The 21,646-nt window shown below is 44.6% G+C and overlaps 1 protein-coding gene across 8 annotated transcripts in view; it reads right to left on the reverse strand.

Moving 5' to 3' along the window:
• Window positions 1-21,646, reverse strand: part of arnt2 (aryl-hydrocarbon receptor nuclear translocator 2) — a 454,524-nt gene that overhangs the window by 93,035 nt on the left and 339,843 nt on the right. For all 8 annotated transcript variants that reach the window (XM_072564841.1, XM_072564840.1, XM_072564847.1 and 5 more), the window contains one exon: window positions 3,819-3,918. In XM_072564841.1, coding sequence (XP_072420942.1) covers window positions 3,819-3,918 — 100 coding nt within the window. The remainder of the gene's footprint in view (window positions 1-3,818; window positions 3,919-21,646) is intronic.

Here is a 21,646-nt window from a genome sequence, read left to right on the forward strand (position 1 = left end):
CTTCATTGCTGACTACCAACCACCTCAATTTTTCCACCCCCCCTCACCGAACATGCAGCACTCCACTCTCTCCACACCAACTCTCGGTTCACCACCAAACCTGCTGACAAGGGCAGGGCCGTGGTAGTCTGGACAATAGACCTCTATTCCGCAGAGGCCGAACGCCAACCCTCCAACACCATGTCCTACCTCCCCCTTGCCCATGATCCCACCGTGACCCATCAGGCCAAAATCAATCACATTGTCCGTGCCCTCATTGCGTCCGGTGATTTCCCCTACACTGCCTCCAATCTCATAGGCCCCTGTACTGCCCGGTTCTACCTGCTCCCCATGATCCACAAGCCCAACTACTCCGGCTGACCCACCATCTCGGCAATCTCCTGCCCCACCGAACTCATCTCATTGCTATCTCGACTCCATCCGTGGGCGGCACGGTGGCACAGTGGTTAGCACTGCTGCCTCACAGCAGCAGAGACCCAGGTTCAATTCCTGCCTCAGGTGACTGACTGTATGGAGTTTGCACATTCTCCCTGTGCCTGCGTGGGTTTCCTCCGGGTTCTCCGGTTTCCTCCCACAGTCCAAAGATGTGCAGGTTAGCTGAGTTGGCCATGCTAAATTGCCCCTAGTGTTAGGTGAAGGGGTAAATGTAGGGGAATGGGTCTGGGTGGGTTGCGCTTTGGCAGGTCAGTGTGGACTTGTTGGGCCGAAGGGCCTATTTCCACACGGTAAGTACTCTAATCCTCTCCCCCTTGGTTCAGGCACTTTCCACCAACCATGCCCTCCACCTCTTCAGTAACTTCCAGTTCCCTGGACCCCAGCACTTTATCTTCACTATGGACATGCAATCGTTATACATGGATTTCCTCCAGGCTCTCTGATTCTTCCCCTCCAACAGACGTATCCAGTCCCCTTCCACCAATACCCTCCTCCGCCTCGCTGAATTGGTCCTCACCCTTTTCCTTTAATTCCTCCCATTTCCTCCAAATCCAGGAGGTGGCCGTGGCCACCTGAATGGGCCCCAGTTATGCCTGCCTCTTTGTTAGCTATTTCGAACAGTCCCTCTTCAGTTCCTTCACAGGCACTCTGTCCCAACTCTTCCGCTGTTACATCGATGTTGAAGTGGTGTAGCTTCCTGAACCCACACTGAACTGGAGCAGTTCATCGACTTCACCCACAACTTCCACCCCCATCCCCAAATTCACTTGGTCCATCTCTGACACTTCCCTTCCCTTTCTTGACCTCTCCATTTCCATCTCTGGCAAAGGTCTCCAGACGGACATTTACTATAAACCCACAGTCTCCCATAAATACCCAGACTATACCTCCTCCCACCCCGTATCCTGCAAGAATTCCATCCCGTTCTCCCAATTCCTCCACCTCTGCCACATCTGCTTGGGACGAAGAGACATTCCACTCCCAAGTATCCCAGATGTCCATCTATTTCGAACAACCTGCTTTTGCCCCCTGTCATCCAGACAGCTCTCCACCACACTACTTCCATTCCTTGCTCCACTGCTCTAAACCCCCCCTTCAAACACAATAAGGGCAAAAGTCACCTACCACCATGTCGTCACCTACTACCTCACCAGCCTCCGCATCCAAAGCATCATTCTTAAACACTTCCGCCCACCACCAAGTTCTTCTCCTCCCCACCCCTCTCTGCCATCCGCAAGGACCGTTCCCTTCGCTAGGCCATGGTTCACACCACTCTCCCCACCAACACCCCCTGAACACCTAGGTATCTTTCCCTGCAACCGGAAAAGATGCAAAACCTGCTGGCACACCAGCCCTCACCTCCATCCAAGGGCCCCAAACTGTCCTTCCAGGTGAGACAGAGATTAACCTGCCTCGCCTCCAACCTAGTTTACTGCATCAGGTGCTCCTGTGTTGTCTTCTCTACATCAGGGAGATCAAATGTAAACTTAGGGAATGGTACACCGAACATCTCAGCCAGGCTCGCAGGGGCCAACCAGACCACCCAGTCACTGCTCATTTTAATTCTCTTTCCCACTCCCTTTCCGATATGCCAATCCTTGACCTCCTCCATTGCCAGAATGAACTAAATGGCAAATTGGAGGGACACACCTCATCATCCACCTGGGCAGCCTACAGCCCAGAAGCCTGAACACAGTTTTCCAATTTCAAATAATCTCCTTTCCCACCCCCCACCCCCACCGACTCTCTTCCTGCACCCCTCCCCCCCCACCCCCCACCTCCCTTCCATTCCTCCCTGCCACCTGCCAGATTCATTCCTCCCATTGACCATGCAGGTCATACTCTGTACCTGCCTTCACCTCTTCACCACCCTGCCCCTGCCACCCCCTTTATCTGCAGCACCCCTTACACCCAGAACTAGTCCTGAGGAAGGGAAACACCCAAAACGTTGACTTCTCCACCACCTGATGCTGCCTGGCTTGCTGTGCTCTTCCAACCTCCTGCTTGGCTACCCTGTATCCAAATGGACAGTTCTCCTTGTATTCCATGAACAGCAAACCTTGCTAACCAGTCTACCATGAGGAACCTTGTTGAATGCCTTACTAAAGCCTATACAGATCACATCCACCACTCTGCTCTCATCAATCCTCTTCATTACTTCTTCAAAAAATTCAATCATGTTTGAGAGACATAATTTCCCATGCACAAAGCCATGTTGACTATCCCTGCTGACTATCTCTAATCAGTCCTTGCCTTTCCAAATACATGAAAATCCTATCCTTCAGGATTCTCTCCAACAAACTGCCCACCTCTGATGTCAGGTTCATTGGTCGATAGTTCCCTGGCTTTTCTTACCACCTTTCTTAAATAATGGCACTACGTTAGCCAACTTCTAGTCTTCCTGTGACTATCAATGATACAAAAATTTCAGCAAGGGGTCCAGCAATTAATTCCCTAGCTTCCCACAGAGTTCTAGGGTACACCTGATCAGGTCCTGGGCATTTATCCACCTTTGTTTTAAGACATCCAGCACCTTCTCCTCTGTAATATGGGTAGTTTTCACGATGTCACCATCTACTTCCCCACATTCAATACCTCCCATGCCCTGTATTTTTAAAAATTAGTAAGAGACAGATCTCAATAAAACTTATAATCAAAAAAGAACCCACTGTACTCACTATTGTAGATTTACAGAGAAAAAGAACAGCAAGATACACTTAAAACAATGCACCTCACTGCTCCAGTGTTGTGAGCTCTCCTACACATGTTCCTCCAAAGTCAGCTGTGAATTTCACTGTTTGTTAATTTTTCAAATATTTTTAGTAAGTTTTAAAGATTTTTTTAAAAAGCTTTAAAAAAAACTTATAGTCCTGGACCTTGGAATGTACCAGTCTGCAACACTCAGTCGAGGTCAACTCCTTGCTCTGGAAGACCAACAAGTTTTGGGCAGACCAAAGAGCATCGTCTGCCCTTGTTGAGGAAGTCAAAATCCTCTTCTAATATTACTCTACTATTTTCACACTTCTCTGAATTTGCCTAACTCTCTCTCCTTGCCTGCCTGAGATAACATCGTACACACCCAGCAAAGTGATTCGTTTTAAGTTCTATACACATGGCGTCATTGAGATACCTTGTAAGATATTGCCTCTTCTTACTGCAGGACTTCACTTCTTGTCCAACAATAGGACACAACCTGATCTTTTACACCCCCCTGCAATCATTTCACCTGGAGATTCCTTAACACAGAATATTGAACTGTCAGTCATGTCCCCCCCCCCTCAAACTTGGCTCTGTGTCAGCAATAACACCACATCCCCATGTGTTAATCAGCACCTTTAATCGTTGCATGAAATACATACCATCCAGTCTTGCCATGAATTTACCTGAATGTTTGTCCTGTTCGCCCAGGCTGGAATGAACCTCCTTGTGAGTAGATCTGTTGGCTTCCTGCAGATGATGCTGTAGACATTGTCTTCTTTTCACCTGTATTAGTACAATTAGGGTGGCATCTAGATTAAAAAGTTGGTCATAGACTGTTTAGTTAACGTAAGTCTGAGTGTAATTTTAGAAAACCTATTGCTATATAGCAGCTAAACAGAAGTTGTGAAATTGATATCTGACACCAAATCTCTATAGAACAGCAAACACATGTCAGGGATCCAAATGTGAATCAAGAGCATCTTAAATTAATTTGCCAAACTTGGTACTGTGTAAAAATAGATTCAGTTGGCCATACAGTCCTTATGAAGGCTTGACTCACATTGAGAATACCCTGCATTATGCTGTATGGCACTATCACCCATACGAAATGGGACAGACATCAGACAGATCTAGCAACTCAAAACTGGGCATCCATGAGGCACTGTGAGCCATCAGCAGCAGTAGAATTGTACTGCAACACAATGTGTAACCTCAGAGCCTGGGATATCTTCCATTCTATTGTTACTATCAAGCCGGTTCAATGTAGTGTAAAAGGAGCAGCACAAGGCATACTAAAAAATGACTTGTTAGCCTGGTGAAATGGTAAAAGAGGACTACTTGTATGCCAAACTGCATGAACAGCTAGCAATTGACTAAGCTAAGCAATTCCAAAACCACCAGCTCTACAGATCTTCCACATCCAGACGTGAACAGCAGTGGACAATCTAACAACTCACTACTGGATTCAGCTCCACAAGTATCCCTACCCTCAACAATGGAAGTACCAGAACATCAGTGCAAAAGATAAAGCTGAAGCATTTACAACAACCTTCAGCCGCAAGTGCCAAGTGAATGATCTATCTTGGCCTCCTCCAGAGGTCTCCAGCATCGCAGGAGCTTCAGCAACTTTATTCATTCCAAGAAATGGCTGGAGATACTGGGTACCATAAAAGCTATGGACTCTGACAACGTTCTGACAAAAGTATTGAAGATGTGTGCTACAGAACCTGTGATTATGAAGCAGTTCATGTTCAAATACAGCTAGATTTAGATAATATCAGACTCCAATTACAGCCTACCCTCCCACCCCTCTCTGCCTTCCACAAGGACCATTCCCTTCACCATTCCTTGGTTGGCAAAGGGAACCCATACACCACTTCCCTCACCTCCATCAAGGGCCCCAAACTGTACTTCCATGTGAGACAGAGGCTCACCTGTATCTCTTCCAACCTAGTCTACTGCATCCGGTGCTCCCGACATGGTCTTCTCTACATCAGGGAGACCAAACGTGGACAAGGTGACCGTCTCATCGAGTGTCTTTTCCAGTCCCGAAATGGCCAGCCTCACTCCCTGGCCACTACCCATTTCAATTGCCCCTTCCCACGCCCACTCTGACATGCCCATCCTTGGCCTCCACTATTGCCACAGTGAATCAGACCACAAACTGGAGGAACAACAACTCATCTTTCACCTGGGTAGCCTCCAGCTCAGAGGATTTAACATTGAGTTCTCCAATTTCAAATTATCTTTCTACCCATCCCCTAGCTCCCCTTCCAGCCCTGCCTCCTCTCTTCCATTCTACCTCCTGCTTCACTGACTCCCCACCTCCAACCTCATCCCATGTCCAGTCCTTACTCTCCTTCCAGCTTCTTTGATCTGACCTTACCTGCCTATTTTCCTTCCCATCTATCTGCTCCACGCTTCCCACTGATCTATCACAACAACCCCCTTCCTGCATCTACTTGATTGCTATCCCACCTTCCTTTTCCCCAGCCCCATTCGCCTCCCTCTATTTATGTCTGAGCTCCCCTCCCCCTCCCCAGTCCTGAAGAAGGGTCTCAACCCGAAACATCGACTTTGCCACCCCCTGATGCTGCCTACCTTGCTGTGTTCCTCCAGCCTCCTGTTTGTCTGCTTTGGATTCCAGTATCTGCAGATTTTTAAAAATCTCTAACCAATATCCAGGTTTGGGCTGACAAGTGATAAGTAATTTTATCTTTTAACCTATTTTTCTAATTAAACATATTCAGAGATCTTAGTGCACACCTCTGGAGCAGGTGGGACTTGAACCCAGGCTTCCTGGTACAGAGGCAGGCACATGACTACTGCAACACAAGAGGGTCCAAATAATATTTGCACCACACACAAGTGCCAGACAATCATCTCCAACAGGAGGGAATCTATGGCATTCCTTGACATTCAATGGCATCACTGAATTCCCCATTAACAATGTTCTGGGGGTTATCAGAAACTGAACAGGACTAGCCATTTCAATACAGTGGCAACAAGAGCAGCTCAGATATTTGGAATCCTGTAGCAAATAACTCATCTCTTCAGTGCTCAAAGCCTATCCACAATCTACAAGGCACACATCAGGAGTGTGATGGAGTACTCCCCACTTGACTGGACAGCAGTTCCAACGACACTCTAGAAGTCTGACACCATCCAGGACACAGCAATTTGCTAGACAGGCATCACATCCACAAACATTCACTCTCGCCATCACCAATACTCAGTAGTATCAGTGTGCGCCATCTACAAGATACATTGCAAAAATTCACCAAGGACAATACCTTCCAAACCCACGACCACCATCATCTTGAGAGACAAGCAGCAGCATATAGAACACCACCACCTCCAAATTCCCCTCCAAACTACTCACCATCTTGACTTGGAAAAGTATTGCCATTCTTTCAGTGTTGTTGGTTTACAATCTGGAATTCACTCCCTCCCTACCTACAATAAATAAACTGAACAAGTTCAAAGTAGCTCACTACCTTCCCTACTCTTGTCCGCTTTCTGCAGGGACCATTCATTTTGTGATCCCTCGTCTACTCTCCACCAACTTCTCCACCACACCCGGTACCTTTCCCTGAAACCGTAAGAGGTGTAAACACTTGCCTCTACACCTCCACTCTCACCTCCGTCCACAGCCCTGATCTGGCAGAGATTCACCTGCACATCATCCAACCTGATCTATTATGTCCTTTGCTCCCAATGTGGTCTCTCTATATCGGGGAGACGAAATGCGGACTTGGGGTTCAGTCTGTACAGCATCTGCATTCTGCATGCCATCAACTAACCTGATCTTCTGATTGCCATCCATTTAATTACCACCACCCCCCCCACTACATGGCTTCCTGCACTGTCAGACTGAGGCCAAACGTAAACTGCAAGAACAACACCTGATGTTTCACCTGGGGTGTTTACAGCCCAATGGCCTCAATATTGATTTCACCAGCTTCAAAATCCCTCCACCCCCAGCCTTATCCCATGTCCAGCCCTCTGCTTCCTCCTCACCTCCCTGATCTGACCCAACCTGCCCTTCTTTCTACTTATCTATCCACTCCACCCCTCCCACTGACCAAACACTATAACCCCTACCTGTATCCACCTATCACCATCCCACCTACCCTTCTACCAGCACCCCCCAAACTCCCCATTTGTTGAAGTGGTCAGCCACAGGGCGATGGGTTTGTTGGGTTAGTGTGTTCCAGACATGTTCCCTGAACGGCTCCGTAAGTTGGTGTTATGTCTTCACAATGTAGAGGAGACCACATCGAGAGCAACGGACACAGTAGATGAGGTGGGTGGATGTGCAGCAAAATCCCTGCCGGATGTGAAAAGATCCTTTGGGGTCTTGGATGGAGGTGAAGGGGGAGGTGTGGGCACATGTTTTACACCTGTTACAGTGGCAGGGGAAGGTGCCAGGAGTGGAGGCTGGGTTGGTGGGGGGGACGAACCTAACGAGGGAGTCACAGAGGGAGTGGAAGCACATGTAAGTCCAGGGTCACCTCCACCACCAAATTCAAGCCACCCAATGACTGGAGGAAGAACGCCTCATCTTCCGCCTTGGGACCCTTCAACCACACGGTATCAACGTCGACTTCACCAGTTTCCAAATCTCTCCTCCCCCTACCTCATCCCAGATCCAAACCTTCTAACTTGGCACCGCCCTCCTCATCTGTCCTACCTGGCCATCTTCCTTCTGACCTATTGCTCCACCCTCCGCACCCACCTAGCAGGATCACCACCCCCACCTGCATCCACTTATCGCCTTCCCAGCTACTTTCCCTCCACCCTCACCCTCTACTTATCTCTCAGCCCCTTTGGAACATAAGAACTAGGTACAGAAGGAGGCCGTTTGGCCCCTCGAGCCTGCTCCGCCACTTAATATGATCTTGGCCAATCTTTTTGTGGACTCAGCTCCACTTACCTGAGTTTTCAACTACTTCCCTGGGTGAGGAATCCCCTTCTTCCCTTCCCCCCTCCACATTCCTGATGAAGGGCTTATGCCTGAAAGGTCGATTTTCCTGGTTCTCAGATGGTGCCTGACCTATTGTACTTTTACAGCACCACACTTTTGGGCTGTGACTCTCCAGCATCTGCACTCCTCACTTTCTGTCTTAGCCATGTTAAACTGCCCTGTAGTGACCATGGATGTGTATGTTATGTGGATTAGCCTTGAGAAATACGGCACTACGGGGATAGGATGGGGGTAGTCTTGGTGGAATGGCCTTCAGAGAGTTGGCACAGACACAATAGGCCTAATTAGCCTCTATCTGCACTGCAGGGATTCTGAGAGTCTATGGTGACTATGACAAGTATTAACTGTTATTATTGATTATATTCAAGAGCGAGGTGGATATTTTCAGATTTTAAAAGCATCAAGGAAAATGGGAAGAAAGCCCAGGAATATGGGTCCATTAGCTCCAGTTGCTTCACTTCAGCAGCGGGAGTTGAGAGAGCGTGAGCAGGGGGGCAGCCAGGAAGGTAAGTTTGAACTTAAAATACTTATATCGTAAATCAGCAGAGCGAGGGCTGAACAGGAGCAGTAGGGGATGTGGGGACTGCTGGGTAAGTGAACTAATATATTCGGGCAGTGGCTAAACCCGATACAGTACATGTACAGTGTCTCCGACCCATCCTCCTGAAACCAATAAAAAAGACTCTGTGTGGAGGGTTGGTAAGGTAATTTTTTTTCTTTAAATCTCTTTTGGCAATTTGGAGCAGAGGAGATGGAGGCTAGGGCAGTTGCATGCTCCTCTTGCAGGATGTGGGAGGTAAGGGTCACCACTGGTGTCCCTGCTGACTTCACCTATGAGAAGAGCACCCAACCCCAGCTCACCACAGACAGCCTTAGGGAACTGAAGCTGGAGCTGGATGAACTTTGGATCACTTGGGAGGCTGAGGGGGTGATAGAGAGGAGGTTGAGGGAGGTAGTCACACCTAAGTTACTGGATAAAGGTAACTGGGTGACTGTCAGGAAGAGGCAGTCAGTGCAGGGATCCCCAGTGGCCGTTCCCCTCAATAATAAGTATACCGTTTTGGATACTGTTTGGGGGACAAACTACCAGAGGAGAGCCACAGCAGTCAGGTCTCTGGCACTGAGTCTGGCTCTGTGGCTTAAAAGGGAAGGAGGGCAGACTAGGAGAGCAATAGTGATAGGGGATTTAATCGAGAGAGGAACGGACAGGAGATTCTGTGGTTACGGATGGTATGTTACCTCCTGAGTGCATCCTGAGGGATGTCTCGGTTTGAGTCGACAGGAGGGTGAGCAGACAGAATCCGTGGTACACATCGGTACCAATGATATAGTGAGGAAAGAGAGGAGGACCTGAAAAGCGAATATAGTGAGTTACGTTAGAAACTAGAAGGCAGGATGAGCAGTAGTAATCTCAGGATTGCTACTGGTGCCACGGGCTAGTGAGGCTAGGAACAGAGAGCGATTGTAGCTGAACACATGGCTGCAGGGCTGGTGTAGGAGGGAGGGCTTCAGATATATGGATCATTGGGATACCTTCTGGGGAATGTGGGACCTTTACAAGGAGGATGGGTTGTACCTGAACTGGAGGGGCACCAATATCTTGGGCGGGAGGTTTGCTAGAGTTCTTCGGGAAGGTTTAAGTTAATTTGGCAGGGGAATAGGACCCAGAGCTATTTTTCAGAGGATGGGTTAGCTGGTGAACAGGCAGATACAGCATATAGTGAGTCTGTGAGGAAGGATAGACAGTTGATTGGGCAAAGATGTATTCAGTGTCATGGGTTGAAGTGTGTCTATTTTAACACTAGTAGTATAAGGAATAAGGGTAACGAACATGGAGCATGGATCAGTACTTGGAGCTAAGATGTTGTGGCCATTACGGAGACTTGGATATCACAGGAGCAGGAATGGTTGTTGGATGTTCTGGAGTTTAGATGTTTCAAAAGGAATAGGGAGATAGGTAGAAGAGGTAGGGAGTGGCATTGCTAATCTGCAGAAAGAGAGGTTGTCAAGGAGGGTTTGTTTACTGAGTCAGTATGGATGGAGGCCAGAAACAGGAAAGAAGCAGTCACTTTATTGTGAGTTTTCTATAGAATCCCCAATTGCAACAGAGACATGGAGCAGCAGATTGGGAGGCAGATTTTGAAAAGCTGCAGAAGTAACAAGGTTGCTGTCATGGGTGACTTCAACTTCACTAATTCGTGCAAATAGTTTGGATGGAGCTGATTCCTGACTCAATATGGAGATAGACTAACTAGAGGGGAGGCCATATTGGATTTAGTGCTTGGCAACAAACCAGGTCAGGTGTCAGATCTCTTGGTAGGAGAGCACTTCAGTGATGGTGATCACAACTCCCTGACCTTTACTGTAGTCACGGAGAGGGATAGTAGCAGATGGTATGGCTAAGTATTTACAGAGGAACCTCGACTATCTGAATATAAATTATCCAAATTTCGGATTATCCGATGGACACATTACATCAAAAAGGTGTTACCAACATTGATCACTTCTTTTGTTTATAATGATTAAAAGCGACTTTAGCTTATTGAAAAGTCCCTTACACACAACTGCGTGTCTCTGCTCAGAAACAAACCCTGAAACAGAGAGAGGGAGCAAGGCAGGCAGAGTGAGGAAAAAGGAAACTTCAGTAAACTCAGAGTCCCAGAGGAGAGGCATTGAATCAGTTATCCGAATAATCAATTATCTGAACGAAATACTGTCCGCCTATCTCCTTTGGGTAATCAAGGCTCCTCTGTAATTGGGGAAGAGGAAATTACAATGCCAATAGGCAGGAACTGTGGAGAATAAATTGGGAACAGACATTCTCAGGGAAATGCATGACAGAAATGTGGAGGTTGTTTTGGAAGCACTTGCTGCGAGTGCTGGATAGGTTTGTCCCATTGAGGTGAGGAAGGGATGGTAGGGTGAAGGAACCTTAGATGACAAGAGATGTGGAACATCTAGTCAGGAAGCTGACTTAAGGTTGAGGAAGCAAAGATCAGACAATGCTCTAGAGGGTTACAAGGTAGTCAGAAAGGAACTGAAGAATGGACATAGAAGAGGTAGAAGGGGACATGAAAAAGCCTTGGTGGGTAGGATTAAAGAAAATCCCAAGGCATTCTACATTTATGTGAGGAACAAGGGGGTGCTCAGAGGGAGGGTAGGGTTGATCAGGGATAGTGGAGAGAACCTGTGCCTGGAGTTGAAGGAGATAGGGGAGGTCCTGAAGGAATACTTTGCTTCAGTAGTTGCGAGTGAGATGGACTTTGCTTGTTGTAAGACATTGTGAAAGAGACTGATATGCTCGAACAGGTTGATGTTGAGGAAGAGGATGTGCTAGAAATTTTGAAAAACCTGAAGTTGGATCAGTCCCCTGGGCTAGGTGGGATATACCCTAGGTTACTATGGGAAGCGAGGGAAGAGATTGCTATACCGTTGGTGATGATTTTTGCATCCTCACTGTCCACTGGAGTAGTACCAGATGATTGGAGGGTGGTAAATGTCATTCTCTTGTTCAAGAAAGGGAATAAGGATAAGCCTGGGAATTACAGACTAGTCAGTCTTACGTCAGCGTTGGGCAAATAATTGGAGAGGATTATGAGAGACAGGATTCATGATTATTTAGAGATAGTTAGCATGGCTTTGTGAGGGGCAGGTCATGCCTCACAAACCTTATTGAATTCTTTGAGGATGTGACATAACACATTGATGAAGGTAGAGCAGTGGATGTGGTGTATATGAATTTTAGCAAGGCATTTGATAAGGTTCCCCATGGTAGACTCATTCAAAAAGTAAGGAGGCATGGGATACAGGGAATTTTGGCTGTCTGGATACAGAATTGGCTGGTGCATAGAAGACAAAGGGTGGTGGTAGATGGAAAGTATTCTGCTTGGAGCTTGGTGACCAGTGGTGTTCTGTAGGGATCTGTTCTGGGATTTTTGTTCTTTGTGATTTTTATAAATGAGTTGGATGAGGAAGTGGAAGGGTGGGTTAGTAAGTTTGTCAAAGACATGAAGGTTGGTGGAGTTGTGGATAGCATGGAGGGCTGTTGTCGGTTGCAATGGGACATTAACAGGATGCAGAGCTGGGGTGAGAAGTGGTAGATGGAGTTCAACCTGGAAAAGTGTGAAGTGATTCATTTTGGATGGTCAAATTTGAATGCAGATTACAGGGTTAAAGGCAAGATTCTTGGCAGTGTGGAGGAACAGAGGGATCTTGGGGTTCATGTCCATAGATCTCTCAAAGTAGACACCCAAGTTGATTGGGTTGTTAAGAAGGCATATGGTGTGTTGGCTTTCTTTAGCAGGGGGATTGAGTTAAAGAACCATGAGGTTATGCTACATCTCTATAAAGCCCTGGTTAGACCATACTTGGAATATTGTACTCAGTTCTGATTGCCTCAATATAGGAAGGATGTGGAAGCTTTAGAGAGGGTGCAGAGGAGATTTACCAGGATGCTGCTTAGACTGGAGGGTATGTCTTAAGAAAAAAGGTTGAGGGAGATAGGACTTTTCTCATTGGAACAAAGAAAGATGAGAAATAACTTGATAGAGATGTACAAGATGATGACCAGCATTTATAGAGTGGATAGCCAGAGACTTTTTCCCAGGCAGAAATGGCTATCATGAAGGGGCATAGTTTTAAAGTGATTGGAGGAAGGTTTAGGGAGATGTTAGAGGTAGGTTCTTTACACAGAGAGTGGTGGGTGTATAGAGTGCACTGTCAGCAAGGGTAGGAGGGTCAGATACATCAGGGACATTTAAGTGACCCTTGGATTGGCACATGGATGATAGTAAAATGAAGGGTATGTAGGTTAGTTTGCTCTAGAATAGGATAAAAACATCAAGGGCCAAAGTGCTAGTACTGTACATTACTGTATTGTTCTATGGCAATAAGATAGAGGATCTTCTATGATTATACTGAATGGTGGAGCAGGTTTGAAGGACTTAATGGCCTACACCTGCTTTTAGTTTCTCTGTTTCTGAGTAAAAACTCAAGTGTTCTCTAATGTCCTCTAAAGAAGGAAATCTGCCAACTTTACTCGATCTGGTTTACACTTGACTGTGGTCCCACAACAATGTGGTTGTTTCCTAACTGCACCCTGAAATAGACATGCAAGTCACTACATTCAAAGGCAATTAGAAATGTGCAACAAATGCCAGCATCACCCACATCAAACCTGTTCCAAACATTTACATGTTTTCAGCATAAAAATTCATCCCAACTCAATTGACCTTCAGGCTCAAATATCACTGACATTGATTTCCTGGATTAGCATGAAGTAAAACTCTAGTGCTGACATTTGTATGCGTAACCACATTCCTTTTAGATTGTGGAGTTAAATCTTCCTGACATGCTCCTCATAGTCCCCTGACTTTACACTTGGGATCAGTCCTACCACATTTCTCTTCAATGCTTTGCAATGTTTTTGTGGCTTAATAACCAGAATTGAACACAATGTCTCAGTGGGGAACACATCTGTTATGCTGCATGCAGCCAAATCTCTCTCAAGTTTCAAAATGGGTACCTTCAAAGCGGTGCTTCAATATGTATCACCGCCCCCCCACCCCCCACACCCCCCCCGCCCCGCCCCATGTATTTTTACTAGTGTTTAACTGCTATGATTGAATCTTCTAGTTGCTGCATTTTACTTTGTTGTTAAAATCCATTCACAAAGTCAACTATCAACTATTAGGCTCAATAATTCACTTTTGTTAATTGTTCAGTTACATCTTATATTTTCTGACATGTATCGGTCACTTTATATTTATTAGTATAAAATATCATATTGGATTTTCTTTCATAGTTACACAGAATATTGCCTTGTCAGCGCTGAAGAAACTGCAATGGCATTGATGTCTGTGAGTTGTCAGATCTTCTGTGCTTTTGAATCCACCATTTTTTCTATACGACACAAGTTTTATGCTGTAATGTTTCTTTTGAGGCCTGTAAGACTGCTGCTTTTCTCTTCAGGTGTGATGAAGTTTCCCATCTGCAAAAGTTTGGTGCTTACACTTTTTGATCTTCAACCTCGTTTTTGTTAAACCAGTCACAACGAATTAAATTGTACTGGAAATAGCTAAGTGAGAGTTTCAAGGAGGATTTCCTTCCACGAGGGACGAAATGTCTCACTCTACCTTCCAAAAACTGCTGCCTGTGACATTATCTATTCACTATACCACTATGGCATCTGTTATGGACCAGGCCAGACCCCCTCAAAATATTTCAAGAAGATAGCCTAGACCCTAACTTTTTCTTATTTTTAAAGGTGGATGTGAAGTGGATATTCCAGGTGTGATGCAGCTGGTCAAACAAAACAGAATTCACTTAAGTTGAAACACAAACAAAAGAAAACAGAATTTATAATAACGTAACTATTGGAAAACTTAACCGACCTAGTACAGCACCTTAACTAATTAGCCGTTTCAGTCCAGTAACATCCCATAAACACCCCTTGGCAAAAAGATAAATTCAAACACAGATTCTTACAGGCAGGAGCGAACAACTTCCAGAGGGATTTCAGAAGAGTTATTTAGTGAATCTTGCAAATCCCCTGGACTCTCACATCTTGTGACAGCTGCAGCTAAAAACAGCTAAAACAAACCCTGAACTGGGAGAACTGGCCACTCCCCTTCCACTTCCCTATGCAGTTTCTAGACTGTTCAGCACCTTTGTCTTTAGAACTCTCTTGAGAAAAAGGACAAAATAACCTTTTTAAAATGACAGCATCGTCACACCACTCCCCCTTAAAAAAACCATCACTATACAAAGATAGCTTCATTTTAAACCCCTTAGTCTTACTCTGTTAATACACGACAACACATATGTATTACATTGACTCTAAGCATGCAAACAAACGTTCACTACTACATTCAATTTCAATCCATTTACTCCTGCCAATGAATGCTTCTTTATTTTCATCCTCCTCCTGCCAGTGTATAATTTTCAAATTGAATGGTTGCAATAATAAGTTCCTTCTAATTTTTGTCCTTAAATTTCTCCAAAAACTTTAATGGGTTATGATCAGTGTATATAATTGTCTCAGACACATTACTGGCAATATAAATGTGGAAATGTTGTAATGCCAACACTAGCAGAAGGTCTCCTTCTCATGTGTAGAATATTTCTGTTGTTGAATATTCAAGTTTCTGGAGAAATATCCAATAGGTCTTTCAATCTTCTCGCTGTCTTCTTAGAAGAGTACAGTACCAACACCTACATCACTCGCATCAATAGCCAAATTGACATTGCATAATTAGGTGTGGCTAACACGTGGGCAGTGGTTAACACAGTTTCTGACATTTCTCTGTCCACTGAAATTTTCTGCAAAGATTGGTTAGTCTTTGAAATGGAGCTGGCGTATTTTTCATACCGAATGGCATGACTTTAAATTGGCATAGCACATTCAGTGTTACAAAAGCTGAAGCTGCTTTTGCTGTTTCTGACAAAGGTACCTACTAATATCCTTTGAGTAAGTCCAACTTCAAAATATAAGTTGCTTGTGCCACGTTCTCAACACAGTTTTCCAAATATGGAATCGGATATGAATCAGACTTTGTAACTGCATTGACTTTGTGGATAGTCTATACATACCTGTTGGATACCATCTGGTTTTGCCCCCAGTAGTGGGTGAGCTCCAGTTGCTGCAGCTCACTGCGATTATGTTGCCTTTGAAGCATGTGTTCAATCTCTTTTTGAAGCTATGCCAGCTTTAGAGGGTTAAGCATTTCCTATATCTACATAATGTATCATTAGATTAATATTTCTCAGCTTCTTCCCACATATCTCCCTATGCAATAGCAATAACTTTCAGGTTATTTAGATTTTCCTCTGGAAGGCAATTCAATAGTTTATCACAATTTTTGAGAATGTCCTCATTGTCCAATTTTATTGAGGAATGTCCAACTCACAATCCTCTGAATTTGGTTCTTCAGTCTGTGTTATACTAGTAACACATTTTCCTTTTGCTTTCCTTCCTTGTCAAAATGCCTTTTCAGCATATTCACATGACATACTGTGAGATTTCTTTCTATCTAGCCCTTACCAAATAACACCAGGTTATAGTCCAACAGGTTTATTTGGAAGCACTAGCTTTCACAGTATTGCTCCTTCAATCAGGTGATTGTGGAGTATAGGAGCAGTGCTCCAAACGCTAGTGCTTCCAAATAAACCTGTTGGACTATAACCTGGTATTGTGTGATTTTTAACTTTGTGCACCCCAGTCCAACACTAGCACCTCCAAATCATCCTTATCAAATAATTCACCTAACTCAATCTCCTTTCAACTTGTTAAAGGGCCACTAAATCCTGCTTTTAAAGGTTCACCTATCACTGGAAGTAACACTAACGCTTTATTTCGTGAACAAAAGTGTGAGATTTTGATTTGTTGTCGGCTTCCTGTTTCATTGTATGCTGTGATAGGTTTAAATGCTGTCTAGCTAATTCCCCTGCTCTATTTAATTGTTCCCTAAAATTTGACACACAGTCCAAGTATGTGGTCTCTGAATTCTGGCTCACCAATTTCTCCTTAAGTAATTTCAGTGGTCCTCTCAGCTCATGCCAAAAAACTAATTCAAATAGACTGAATTTGGTCAATTCATTTGGCGCATTCCTCATGGCAAAACATACAAATGGTATCTTATAATCCCAGCTGTCTGGATTGACTTGACTATAAATCCTTAACATGGTCTTTAACTTTCAATGCCACCTTTCTAACGCTCCTTGCGATTCTGAATGGTACACTGTGGATTTGAATTGTTTTATTCCTAAACTATCCATAACATCCTTGAATAAATTGATGTAAAATTTGACCCTTGATCTGACTGTATTTCTGTGGGTATCTAGTGAAAAATTTGAGTAACACTTCGACAATCCTTTTAGCTGTGATATTGTGCAATGGGATGGCCTCTGGAAATCTAGTGGACACATCCAATATTGCTAACAAATACTGATTCCAACCTTTTGTTTTAGGTAGGGTCCCACACAATCAATTAAGACTCTTGTAAAAGATTCCTCAAATACAGGAATGGATATTAAACATGCTGGTTTTATTATTGCCTGAGGTTTGCTAATAGCCTGACAAGTATGACACCTCTGGTAAAATTCAACTACATCCTTATGAAATCCAGGCCAGTAAAATTGATGTTTGCATTTTAGCTTGAGTTTTTTGTTCCCCTAAGTGACCTCCCTCTGGTAATTCATGTGCTACCCAAACTACCTCCTTTCTATAACCCACTGACAATACAACTTGATGAACTTCTGCCCATTTCTCATCTTCTTGAATATGTGATGGTCTCCATTTCCTCATCAAGACATCATTTTTTTAGATAGTAATATTTGAGAATACACTCAGATTCTGCATACGTCTTTTGATATAATTGTTTCAGTTGTTTGTCTTCTCAGTTGTAACTCAGTTAATTTCTTGGAGCTAAAAATTTCTCCTCCAGCTGTTCTTGTTTTGTCTCAACCATTCAATCAAACATGGTCTCTGTTAATTCTACGTCAACTTACTTATCTATAATTGATTTTTCCTCCTGTTTCAGCTGGTGGCTTTGTGACCTTGTTACCACACAATCAGGAGAAGTCCATGGGCACACTTCCTGTAATGCCTCAGTTGCCTGATTTTCTACTGGCTTTTCAACCATAGTAGGCAGCACCCCTACTTGTGACTCAGCTATAATCATAAACAAGAACAAATTGTATTCCTGGAGCCAAGACGTTCTCCTATATTCCTACCACCAATTCTCCATTTTTTAACTCCAATCTCACTCGACATGAGGGAACACTTCTCGCCTCACCACGAATTCCACATAAAGGTCGTTCTGCTATAATGCGAGTTTTGTTAATGTGAATGCACTGTAATGAGATGGATGAATTGGGTCACTGTTTATAAAGCGCAAACTTTTAAAACATGTGTTAGCTGGAATGTGATAACACTTTAAGCTCTGTTTCTAAAGTGCAATTTTTCTATAATGCAGGGCTGCACAAGAACACAATCATAGCGTATAGAAGAATTACCTGTACTCGCACTTTTTCTGGCGATAGTCTTTTGAATTACACATCTCCTCATCCATCAACATCAAGGATTGACATGATCCCATATCTCTTAATACTATGATTCCTTTACCTTCGCCTCTTGGCATATGCAAGTAAACCTTACTTTCGCAGGTAAATGGTTTAAGATGATCTGGCACTTCGTTTTCAACTAACCTTCAACCAGGTTGTACACTCTGGTGCAACTTTTCAGCCTCCACTGTGTTTTCTTTTTACAAAATTCTCTGGCTTATCCTGTTTCCCTATAATCTATCTTCCCTGTCTTTTTCTAAACCACCAACACCGTAACTTCATGTGGTCTGCTTCATTGTAGTGAAAACAACACAGCTTTTTAACTTCTCTTTCCACTTCATCAGTTTCCTTTTTATCCTGTGGTAAACTATCTTTATTACCTTCATTGAGATCTACTGAGGATTCTTCTTTTCCTCAATTTCTATCCTCTGTCAGAAGTCAAACTTTGATTTATGAATCAACTCATAATTGTCAACCATTTCAGTTGCTATATCCCACTCATCAAACTGTCTAATTGGTGGGAGCTCCTGGGATTCCAGGTTCCAATGCCATAGTTAAATTGCAGTTGTGCAAATAGTCAAGTGCCCTCAGCCTCCCAGGCATGGTGAACAAAAGGATATTGGCATCTTGCTTTGCTGAGAGGATTAGGAAATTCTGGTGAATGGAATGATGTGGAAGAGGGCAGTACTCATCCCTCAAGGCTGGCAGAAGATTCCATGTCACCAGACCCTCCCACCCTGGTCAGACATTGCCACCTCATCAGTGCAGTTTCCACACTCCAGATAAAGGCCAGCAATGCTGCAAGAAGGCCAATAACCTTTGGTGCTTTGTAAAGCTAAGTGTCACAATTTTCTCTCCATTACTCACTCTATGCCTATTACTGCATAATTCACAAGGCTCATGGTCCACTCCTCTCACCATTCTGCAACATTCTACCTCACTCGCCATCAGCCACTCAATACCACTACACTATTAACCCTCCACACTCTCTGCACTACCTACTCACTCACTCACTCAGGACAAACCACCAGCTCTTCCCCAATTACACCAGCATTGTGTCAGCATTTTCATCACACTCAATTCTTTACTTTTGTCTCATTTCAGGGGAAAACTCTCCATAATAGGGCCAAGAAGGTCAAGGTGGATGGTGAGGTGTCCTATGAGGACAGGATCCGGACCTTGGCCAGTAAGAACCACAACCATTCACGGTGATTCCAAAACCTCTGTGTACTGACAATTTAAACGCTCAAGCAACACAGGAGCAAGCAGGCACAGCTGGAGTTTTATTGAAGGCATCAAGCAAACTGATTCAAAGATTGGAGCACTCCACTAATGCTGTTTACAGTATACTGTCTTTGGCATGTGAGTATCTGCTTGCTCCATGGATGGGTTAGTGGCTGCTAGGGGGAGTCAGGTCCAGCACACTCAGAGTCTGCGGGATATAAGCACAGATCTGCACTCCATCTCTCTTACTGCTGTTGTTTAGTGCCAACAGCAAGGCAAAAGGGAGAGGCACTGACCTCATTCCAGGTGCCTGTTGCTCATGAGGAGACAGGACTATACCAGTAGACACCCATCTGGATGACATATCAAATACAGGCCTCCAGATCTCCACTCATGACACTCCAGAGGTGGCTAGGTGTTCCAAAACCATCTTGCTTGCTAACGTCAGCCCTGTGGGGGTTCGAGCTAATGAGGGTAAACCTGCCTCTGGCCAGGACACACTCACCATTTCGAAAACCTCCAGTCACAAATGCCCCAGACTAGCCTGGCCAAAACTCCAAAGCAAATAGAATCCACTGCTAGGACAGGCTCCTTCTTGCCCAGCTGTGGAGCCCGGGACTGCAGTGACACATTATAGGAAGGAATGGAAGATGTCAACCATCTGAGGACACATGGGTGAAATTTCATTGTAAATATATTCACACCATGTTTAATGGCCCAAGGTATGAAGTGAGTGAACCGTTTATAGGCTGTGGGACCTTGGAAGGTGCTTGCCACTTTGACAACTAGGGCCAATGTTTCCAGGCCACTAGATATTGCCTATGCATCTCAGCCCTTTCCTTTGCATACCCAAACATCTTCCTCACTTAATATGTTGAGTTGGCCCCTACTTCACAACTGTTATCCCCCCCTGTACCCCAGAACACTGCTTCAAAACCCCAAAACTAAGTTCCCCAACTTCCTTCCTGCAGGAGTGGCCCCAGTGATCCCCTATTGACTTTTCGTAAACTGACCCTCAGACTGACAATGGCCCAGCCCCTTCATCAACTTAGACAGACAGCCTCAACTCATGACTGACCAGATTCCTGTCTGATTTTTGGCAGCTTGCCAAATACTTTATCGTTTAACTCCATGGACTGCATTGGATCCACAGTGCTTACCGTACCCACGCTCCAGACTGGAGAGGCGTGAACACCCTCACCCTGGATGCCCCAAGTGAACAACTGATCATGTTCAAGCCCCGGACTGATGTTGGAGATTGCCTTGACTTGTTGTGCTGGATCCCCTTACTGAAAGGTACCTCCCTTAACTTGACTGAGATTTTCTTCCTTACACTTTCAGACATGGCTATGTGATTGATACACATGCACTGAATTTGCCATGCATGCTGCTGGCACCAATGTAGGTGTGAGACTGACACAGCACTGTGACTGATGATTACAAACAACTAAAACCAACTGCTTGGCTTTCCATCTGTGCTAAAAGGCAAGGCAACACAGAGGCAGTGTGAAACTGTAAATTCTGGCTGACATGTCAAAGCACTAAAAGGCAAGGATGGCACTAAGATGCACTAAGACTGAAAGGTAACAGCACTGAGATGCACCCTGGTCTAATCCATGAGTTTGATGTCTGTCCCTGTGAACAAGGTGTGTTTGGAGCAGCATTGCACTGAGAGGTCCAATGTGTAGCACTGATGTGCAGACCACATTGCAAGTCAACTGCAGATGTGCCATGATGCAGTGATGCTGGGAGGTGTCCAACTGCCAACGCCTGTGATGGGGGTGGGGGTGTCCTGAGATGTTGGCAACTAATATCCACTACTAAGGTCAGAGGAGCAAGTGGTAAGCACTTTGACTTTCATTTTGTTTCTTATCCAGTGGGTGAGAGAATGGGAAACTGCATATACTGTATACAGGTATACTCACGTAAACGTCGACATGTTATTTTTGGCCAAAGTATCTTGTATTTCCCATATATCTCTTGTGAACGTCGAGCCTACTATACTGCTATATTGCTTTATAAACCTCTTACAAAAAAAAACTGCACGTTCCCTTTAACCCACTTGAACAAAATTGCATTCATTCATTCATACCGGTAACTCTACTCATCGCTTTGTTTATTGTATCGTCCGTCGTCCATTCATTCATCTCCTTAGCCCACTTGGTTTACTTGGTTTTGATTTATTCATTCATTCAGATCAGTACTAAGTCTATCATTACTTACCGCACTTTATTCACT

The sequence above is a fragment of the Chiloscyllium punctatum genome, chromosome 48 (genome assembly GCF_047496795.1).
Source record: "Chiloscyllium punctatum isolate Juve2018m chromosome 48, sChiPun1.3, whole genome shotgun sequence".
Classification (NCBI taxonomy): domain Eukaryota; kingdom Metazoa; phylum Chordata; class Chondrichthyes; order Orectolobiformes; family Hemiscylliidae; genus Chiloscyllium; species Chiloscyllium punctatum.